Consider the following 9,680-nt stretch of genomic DNA (forward strand, 5'->3'; position numbering starts at 1 on the left):
TCTAGGGTACCCAGCTAAATTTCATTTTCACTTAAAATAGTGCCAAATTTGCCTTTGCTTTAGAAGTTTGTCTCAAATGTTCCCTGGGACATACGTATATGCTAAATATGATTCATTCTAGGGCTGAGGATGTAGAGTACAGTCTAGTATGCAAGAAGCCCCAGGTTTGGTTCCTAGCACTGCCTAAAACCAGCCATGATGGGGCATGCCTGTGATCTCAGCTTTTATGAGGTAGAAGGAGAGGAACAGAATTTCAGAGTCATCCCCATCCTCTGCCATATATACATATACATATACATCATATACATATACGTCTGCCACATATATATACATATACGTATACGTATACACATACATATACGTCTGCCATGTATACACATACACACATATATAATACACATATGAAATGTATGTATTATTGCACTTGTAAGTACCAACTGCTCTTTTAGAGGACCAGGTTTGGATCCCAGCACCCACATGGCAGCTTGCAACCACCTATAACTTCAATTCTTATATCCTCTTCTGATCTCTACAGGCACCAGGTCCAAAAGTGATGTGCATATATGCATACAGGCAAAACACTCATACACATAAAAGAAAAAGAAATCAACCTTTAAATATTTATTTATTTATAAGCATTTACATGCATATGCTAGTGATTGATTTATATGCATACGCTATCCAAATTGAGCTAAGAACCCTAAATTCTTATTTGTTTGGCCTGACAACTCTAGACCCACACCATGCTGCATCTGTGGGACATCTCCAACAAATGACACCAACTGTGGTGTCCAAGGATGGAGTAAAGACTGTGGGATAAACTTGGATCTTCTGGAACTAAGCTGAGACAGTCAGGGCAGACTACTGGTCGACCAGAGCTGTAGTCAAGCCAGCTCTGGGCAGGAGGCTTCACAAATACCCCCAGGGCCTTTGAACTCCTAGCTCTGGCCTCTGTGCCTGAGGCTTAAGCATGTAAGAACGGTTTGGGTTCATTCTGATGGGGGGAAAAGCCATTTGGATGGTGTGGGTATGTGTAGAATGCAAAGCCTTCCTTTTCACTCTTGAATCTGAACTCTCGTCTTCAAAGAGAGAGTTCGTGACCAGCTGTTTATAAAGTGCTGGTCAGAGACCACCCACACCAGGAGAGCTGGGCCTTCTGAACCCTTTCTGCCCAAGTGCCCCTTGAAGGAGGAAGTCTGTTTCTATCCTTGTCCTACTTGTCCTCTGAGGCCAGCACCGAGGCCTGAGAGGGCAGAGTCCTGGGGAGCCTCTGCAGGATTGGGACCAGCCAGTTTGGTTCCAGAATCAAGACAAGAACTAGGGAATGCCCATCAGAACCTCAGACCTGTGTCACAGAGAGCTGGCCTACTTGGGGACTAAATAAGCCACAATGCTCATGGGACATCAAAGGAACACAGTAAATGACAAGCCCTTGTCCCCTTGGGGACAGATGGGGGGTCTTGACAACCAGGCTGGACGCCTTATCTGCTCCCTTAGATCTCGGCCCTCTATTTACCCTCTGACTGGGGCACCTCACTCCACAGGCCCTGCACCCATACCCAGCTTTCAAGGAGTCATGGCACCTGTAGACCAGGCTTTTCCAGGAAGACTAGTGAACTAGTAGCCATCCAGGAGAGCCATCTTCCGCCTCTTCGGTTCTCTCCCCAAGCTTGGCAGAAAAGGGGCCACCTCAGGGGCCAGACCTACTGCCAAGGCTCCACCTCTAGGTCTGATCAGCAGCATTCGGGAGTTTTCAGTTCTCATGAACTGGAAAAGCAGGGGCTGAGGTTCCTGCCTGGCACGGGCCTTTGTGCACCAGCCAGTGAAGGACAGGCCCAATTCTAGCGCCGAGCAGGCCGGTTGCCAGAAGCAAGATCAGCCTCCTCCACTCACAGGGTGGCAAAGGGCGTTCATTACACAGAGGGGGAGGGGTGTTTAACTCACTCTGAAGGGGGCTCCCGGGGATGGGGTAGTGGGAGGGACGATTCACAAAAGCCGGGGCTACAAACTCCCAAAGGCTTTTTCAAAAAAGCGGTTCCCTTCCCTCCTCCCCTCCCCCGCCCCGCGCCCCTCCCCCAGCCACAGCCGCTGATGGCCTGCAGCCAAAACTGGCCACTCCGTGCATCGAGCCTCCCGCCCTCTAGGCCTTCCTCTCCATCTCTTCCCCAGCCTTCCCAACTCTGCCCCTCGAACTACCTCAGCACCCCCTGCCACACACACACAAACACACACTCCAAACCACGCTGTCATCTTCTGCCCTGGTGTCACTATAGGCTCGACCCTCGGTCCCGAACTGAGGCTTTGCCAGCAGGGAGAATCCTGAAGCTCACCAGATTCCCCAGGCCGGAGGCCCCAGGGCCTGTTTAGCCACTGAACCAGGAGGAAGATCGCTGTGTCTGCAGAAAGCTGGCCGCTGGTGGTGGCTTCCTGGCCTGGCCGAGCCGCACCCCTAGCCTAGGGGCCATTAACCCCTTTCTTCCCTTCTCCAGACACACCTAGCACCTCCTAGTAGCCACCAAGGGGATGGGCAACCAGTGCCAGCCCACGCAGCTAAGGAAGAGAGGGTGGCAGGCCAGACTCAGCGCCCTGTCGCCCCCTCCCAAATCATCCAGTAGAAGGCCCAACACAGCAGTTCACTTGCTCCAGCCCTGGCCTTTGGCCTGGTAGTTTCCGGGGAGAGAGCCTGGCAGAGAAAGGGTTTCCTCTGCTTCCTTTGAGCCCGGGACAGCCCCAAAGAGTTGGGGTCTACTCCACTTGTATCCTGGCCCACAGCAGGGAGGGCTGAGGGCTTGGCTTGAGGGGCGGGGCAAGGGCCACCAGCCTAAGAGTCAGGATCCAGGAAGTGGGGGTGCAGTGCCCCCATTTCTCGCCCCTCTACAACCCAGAAATTACTGGTTTGCCAGCTACGTGAGCATCGCCAGCCAGAAAGCCCCAGGGACTAGGGCGACTCTGATACATTCCCCCCACTCCACTCTTCCAGGCTAGCACCTCTCGATTTTCCCACACTGAGTCACCTTCCAATGAAGGAGCTGCTCTAGAGACACCAGACCCCACAGGCTTGGCTTGTGCAAAGACTTAGCTTTAGAGAGTCTTTTTCCACGTGACCTTGGTGGGGTGAGAGAGGGTCCGTCCTCTTTCCCTCAACTTCGGACCTTCCGACATCCCCCTGGAGCTAATCTCGGACACTGAATTGCACCTTCAACATCTCCATTTAATATTTACATTCAAGCAGGTAATAATTGGAAGCTTATAGTTCAGACATTTCTATAGCAGCAGGTTCTAGAGAGCTCTTTAGCCTTTTAACAAACTTTTTTTTTTGCACATAGAAACAACACACCCATGTGTACAGTATCAAAAAATATATACCAAGGTTACTGGTGTCGCAGTTCCTGGAGAAGGGGAAATAAAATCAAAATACTGAATGAAGGGGAAAGAAAAGGCCAACTTAAAATAGTCTGTCTGATATAGAATATAACATGATCTAGAGGAAACTCCATAAATCTAGGTTTTTATATTTCAATATATAAATACCTACAAATAAATATATATATATGTATATATATCAGCCCTAAGGGGGATAGTCGGGCCTTCTGAGCTCAAACAATACATTTCAAGAATAACACCACGTACAAACCGGAGTAGAGTCAGCACTTGACAGTTAGCACGGTTAAAATATAATACTATAGCTCTGAGACTGCCTCGGGGCTGCGGGTCAGTTCTGGTGGTCCACAGGGAAGGCTCAGGTCTCCTATAGGGAAGGGGACGTGGCGGTGAGACCGCAGGCACCACGTGGAAGGAGACAGTGAGAGGTGGACAACTCAATCGGGATCCCAGGGAGTGAGCAAGGGCCTGGCCACCGCGACTGGGGCGTTTTCTCCTTGGGAACCTCTGTAGGTGCTGAGTCCTAGTGGGCGCGACTCCTTCCCACTACACCGTCACGTATTCCTTGAAAGTGACGGTAAGGCAGTTCGCCGTGACGTCAGTGATAATTATATTCCCAAAGAAGGGCTTGAACTCACTCAAGGGCTCCACTGGCTCCTCCTGGGCCTCAGCGGGAGGCTTCTCTGAGGCAGGGGCCGGCGCCACCACTGCCGCCACAGCTGGAGCCTCGGGCTTCACCTGGAGGGTGCTGGGCGGTTCCCCGGCGTCGCTGCGCATCTTGACACAGCGCAAGTCTATGGGTTCATCCAGGTCTGAGTCTAAAAGGATGACCTCGGGCTGCGGCAGAGAGGCCGCGGTGGGGGATACGTTGGCAGGGTGCTCGGAGACCGGGCTGCCCCCCAGGCAGGTCGGCGTGCTGATGCTGCGGGCGGTCAACCGCTTCTTACAGGGCTCACGCTCCCCATGGGTCTCGGAGAGGCAGCGCTTGCGCGCATGGGAGAGGTTCAGGCCCACCGTATGGTGGTGGTGGTGATGGTGGTGGTGATGGTGGTGGTGGGCGGGCGGGTGCGAGCTCCTGGCTGGGTCCCAGGCCAGCAGGTCTGGCTTGGTGGTGAGCTGTAGCGGTTGCTCACCAAAGGCCTCCTTGGTCGGGGAGAGCTTTCGAGACCCTAGGTCCTGGGGCTGCGCGTCCCCCGACACCAGAGCCTCCTCCTCCCTGCGTTTGCAGGGCACTTCGGCTTTCTTCTCCTCAGAGGCACCGGCTGCCTTTTTAAAAGTCCTGTCGCCCTGGGGATGGCGCTCCTCGGCAGCACGTTTCTTGTGGCTGGGGGAGCGCGCCTCGCCCTCGGCGGCCTCGCCCGACTTGATTTTCACTGCCTGCATGCCGTTCTCCATGTACTTGCTCATAACGATCACGATGCGCCCATTCTTGTTCTTGTTCTTGACGATTTTCATCTTGCCCCCAATACCATTACCGGTCACTGCCTCCTTAGGGGCTGGTGTCATGCCATTGGGGGGGCCCTTTTCCGAGCCCTTGCCTGGAGCTCCTGCCCCTCCCCCCAAGGGCTTCACGGCCCCGAGGTAGCCTTTGGCTGCAGCTCCGTGGGCCCACTTGTCAGGAGGGTGGCTCTTGGTGCCCAGGTCTGGGCAGGTGGGGCTGGGTGCCTCCTTGTGGCCGCCCTGGTACTGCAGGTCGTACATTTTGGGGTCTGGCTGGTAGGGGTGGTGCTTTTTGCTATTTAGCTGATAATAATACTTGCCGCTCTTCCCTGGCGGGGGCGGCTTACCGGACCTCTCCTTGCTATGTGGCTGGTACTGATGGTGCTTCTTGCTGTTGAGCTCATACTGGTGCCCCTGGCCCTTGCCCTGTGTGCCCAACTCCAGCTTGGCACGGTTGTCAGCGGAGGAGTCTTGAAGCCCAGTCAGAACATTGGAGCGTCGGGCAAAGGTGGGCACCTAAGGGGGAGAAAGAAGGGGAAAGGTTGGCCCTATGGCAGGCCAGGAACATCGGGAATACTCCAGCTCCCACGGGTGGAGGTTGCATCATAGGGGGTGGGGCCAGAAGTTCTAGTGCAATTGGGGTGCTCCCCCGGGGAACTGTAAGTAATTTGGGAAGCAATGTTTAGGGAAGGGCTCGTGCTGGGATCCTGGGACCAGCTCAAAGTATTCACCTGCACCACCAGCGGTTTGGGCTTGGGCCCTCTCTTGCGATATCCCATCAGCTGCTCCTGCCTTTCCCTGGGGGAGGGAACAGAGCCGCAAGGTTAGTGTTGTTCTCAGGTTTCCATAAGGTCAGTAGCACCCTGCTCTCCGACCCTCCTTCCTTTTGCTACAGAAAGGTAGGGATCGGCTGGAGGCAAAAGGTGGCCTAGGTCTGCTGGGGACCTTTCTTAACTTCCTCAGTAACACTCCAGCTTCTGAGGAAGGGGTCCCCCCACGTGACACTGAGATGTAAACTTGCTCCTCCCTCCCTTCCCCCACCTGCTGCAACACTGTATCATGGTGTCCAGAAGATCGCTGCTTGGCCCTAACAGCACTGAGCACAGCTTTGGGCCTGTGGCTCTGCAGACAGCTTACTGGGTTTAGGAATTCAGGGAACAACAGGAGGTGCAAGCTGACCTTGGGACCCTTCCTGATCAGAAGCATGGATACTAACTACCTCATTAAGATTCAGAAAACAAGAGCCGAGGTTGAAAGGGAGGACTCCTTTTCTCAAACGGCCAGGCATCAAACGGAGGGACTGAGCCCTTGTTTACATAGCGGCAAATAAGCCAATTAGGGTTGGGGATGGGGACTGCCTCTGAAGCTAGCTAAGGTCTAGCCAGGTTCTCAGCCACCTGGTGAACCAGAAGTGGCACTACCCCACCCCCCAGCCAGTGGGTGGGGCGGCTGCCCGCAGCACCGCCTCCTCAGAGGAGCAAGATCCTTTCTACTCGGATTTCCAAATTAATAAAGTTCAAGGGTGGGGGTGCCTTGATCACCACCAGCAAACTTCGCTTGCTCTGGCCACCCAAAGAGCGACTGATTGGCCCTGCCCAGCCCTCCATGAGCCAGTCTCCCGAGGTTGTCAAATTCTGGATCGGAGACTCAGTCTCCAGCTACCCCCCACCCCCAAGCCCCTGAGCCAACCCGGAGGAGTTCTGCCATGCCCTGGGGCCGGGTTGGGGTCTGATTCCAAAGTTGCATGGCATTGCAACAGCCTGGATTATAATTCTTCGGGGACCCATTATGCAACATGGCATCAGCCGCTGACATGGTTACAGCGTGGAGAAGTCCCAGGTGAAGTCGGTGGGAGCAAGTTTCCTGCCCTACACCCCCGGTATTCTGAGGAAGCAACTTTAGCTCTCAGGGTCTAGAGTTTACAGTTTTAGTGGCAAACGCTCCACAGGAAATACTTCAAAATAAAAGAGGGATGGAAGGCTGGGGGTGGCGTGGCTCTGAGGACTCCTCCCCCTCCCCCACGCCCGCCCTCCCTCTACGAAACAGCGAACCACAGCCACCAGTGGTGAATCCAGCTGCAGCAGCTGCATCGTGGCAAGCATCTGTTTGCAGGAGGATGGGCACCCCACAACCACCAGGCAGCGCTCACTCATGCCCTCGGGCCAACCTTCCGCCGATCTGATAGAGCAATTTACCCCACAAAATACAGCAGCGAAGGTTGTGAGGCGCTCAGGCTCGGGACAGCATCTATTCACTGTCCCCCAGCCCCTCCTCCCGGAGGTTGGGGGCATAAGGCCTTGTCAACTTTTATCCGGTTGCCAAAAGGTTAAGTTCAGTTCCATGACGTTCGGGGCGGTTTCACAATGCCAGCTCCTTCAGAGCTGCCCCGCGAGGTGCCCGTGCCAAGCCAGCAGTGGCTGCAGAAAGCAACACCTAGGCTCTGGGGGTGGGGCTCCAAGGTTGCCAAGGGAGGGGGTCACGGAAATTCAGGTACAGTATTCCTAGGCAGATCCAGGGTCATCCCCACGTAGTCTTCCAGCAGTTTCCCAAAACACAAGCCTACCTTCCCCAGCCCTACCCTGCCCCCACTCCCAAGCTGCAGCAACCGCCAAGGACGTTGGTTAGAGAAGCCCAGGCCGCAGCCTTGCCCATCCGGATTTGTTGGGGGTGGGGCTCCTGCCTGCCCCCTCCCACCCCTTCCCCTTTTCCCACTGCTGCAAGCAGTCATCCATCCCCTATGGCCCACCTATGTATGGCCAGGGCAGCAGGCTGCTCACCTGTTCTGGAAGGCGATCAGCAGCCGGGGATCCAAGATGTTCTCCTCTGGTTCCCACGTGTTATATCTTGCAAGTGAAAAAGGAACGGGGCGGGGAGGGGGGGCAGAGTGTAAGAAAAAAAAAAGGCCAGGTTGGGAATGACATAAGGCCCTATGTGGCTTCCTGAATCAAAGGCTATGGATGTGGAGGGTAGACAGTAGGTTTCTTAAGGCTTAACATGGCCCTTGATTACCCCCCAAGTTAAAATACACACACAAGGGCAGGAGGAAAGGAGGGGGTGAAGAAAACGAAACTAGCAGTTTATTTTGCAGTCGTCAAGAATTTTAAGCATGTTACTGTGACGTGTTCCAAGGCCACTTTCCTCTCCAGAAACCCTCCGTGCAAAGCAGCCCAAAAGCAAAGTCGCAGTCCCCCTCCCTATCCCCAGCCCAAGTCTCCAGTAGGGCTTCAGCTGGTCTGCATTGGACCCCTAATCCGGTAACTCACAGCTCAGCGCCCCCCTCAAGGCCCAGGAGACCGCTGTCACTGGCAAGCAAACCCCAAATACTCAGCAGTACAAAAATATGCCTCTCTTTCCCTCTCCCTCTCCCTCTCCGAGTGTGTGTGTGTGTGTGTGTGTGTGTGTGTGTGTGCCTGCGCCTGTCTCCATCCGGTGCCTTCGCATTTCAAATTAAAAAAAAAATTCCCCATCGAAAGAGCTGCAGTGACAGTTCCCAACATTTTCTGTCTTTTTTCTTCCCTACCCTGCACCACCAGGAGGGAGGACGCATACAATTGCATTTTCGTCGCTTTTAAAAAAAATTTTTTTTTTTTTTTTTGGTTTTGCAATATGGAGCCGTTCGGTGGAGGGAAAGGGGAAAGGAGCCATTTTCTGCTGCACATCAGTCAGTGCCTGCGCCCTCCCTCCCTCCGCCGGCCTCCCGGGCTCGGCCCCGCGTCTCTCCAGCTCCTCCGGCTCCTTTTAGCGCATAAATTAGTGATGGCATTTCCCGGAGAGCGGAGCACAACACAGGGCGCCCGGCTCGGGCTCGGCTGCTCCGCTTCCCAGTGCCTGCCACCGACTTCCCCACCCCCTCCTCTCTCCACCCCACCTCCACCCCGCCTCCCGTCCGCTCCCCCACCACCCCACCAGCTCCACGGGTCTGCTGGCCAGGGCGCTTGGTGCCGAGGCACCCGGCCCCCGCCGCCACTTACTTGGGGGACCAGCCTCTCCATTTCACCAGATACTCCACTCTGCCCTGTAGGGGGGGAAGAGACAGCACTCCATCAGCTTCCGCGGGATCCCCGGCTCCGGCCCGCAGCCTCCCCACCCCCTCCGCGCCTCTCGCTCGCTGCTCCCGCCGCCGCTCCCGCGCCTCGGCGCCGCCACCCGCGCGCCACCCCTACCTTGCGTATCCGCTTCTTTTCGATGCTCTCCACCGCGAAGACGTGCTCGCCAACAGCTGGCAGCTCCATGGCCGAACCCGAGCGCTCAGGGGCGCAAGCGGCCGGCGCGGCTGCAGACACAGCTAGCTCCCGCCGGCGCCCCGATACGATCCTGCGCGTGGACCTCGCCACGCGCCCGGCCCCCGCCGCCGCCACTCGCCCCTCAACAGCCTGGCCGCCGCCGCCGCCGCCGCTGCCTGCACCCGCCGGCTCTCAGCTCGCGCTCGCTCGCTCGCTCGCTCGCTCAGACAACTGAGCCCGGGCCGCCGCGGCACGAGAACTCATGCAAATCCCGGACGTCAGCGGGCGGGGCCTCGCAGGGCCCAGCTCGGCGTCAGGAGGCGGGACGCGCCTCGGATTGGCGCAGCCCGGCCTACCCGAGGCCCCCGGTCTGGGCAGCAGGGAAGGAGGAGGGCGCGGGAGGAGGCTGGGGAGGAGGAGGGCGCGGGGAGGTGCAGGGGAGGGATCTGAGAGCCGGGAAAGTGAGCTGGGGCCGCGGAATAGAGGTGTCTCTGCCTAGGCGGCCAGGGTGGGCACCTCGACCGGGCCCACTCTGATCCGCAGCCGGACACTTGGGACTCTCCCGTCCCCACCCTCGGCCTCTGTTTCTGCTTGTGCAAGGCCCGGGGATCCCTGCTGGGGGCCACGGAAGCACCC

The 9,680-nt window shown here is 56.4% G+C and overlaps 1 protein-coding gene across 1 annotated transcript; it reads right to left on the minus strand.

The window, feature by feature from the left end:
• Positions 1-606: 606 nt before the first annotated feature.
• On the minus strand, positions 607-9,273 carry Cbx4 (chromobox 4). Its single transcript, NM_007625.2, has 5 exons — positions 8,985-9,273; positions 8,793-8,836; positions 7,599-7,664; positions 5,553-5,619; positions 607-5,337 (listed from the first exon to the last, which is right to left on the minus strand). The coding sequence occupies exons 1-5, from the start codon at positions 9,051-9,053 to the stop codon at positions 3,928-3,930; spliced, it is 1,656 nt and encodes a 551-aa protein (NP_031651.2). The 5' UTR covers positions 9,054-9,273; the 3' UTR covers positions 607-3,927.
• Between the last annotated feature and the right edge of the window lie 407 nt (positions 9,274-9,680).

Source organism: Mus musculus, chromosome 11 (genome assembly GCF_000001635.26).
Source record: "Mus musculus strain C57BL/6J chromosome 11, GRCm38.p6 C57BL/6J".
NCBI classification, from domain to species: domain Eukaryota; kingdom Metazoa; phylum Chordata; class Mammalia; order Rodentia; family Muridae; genus Mus; species Mus musculus.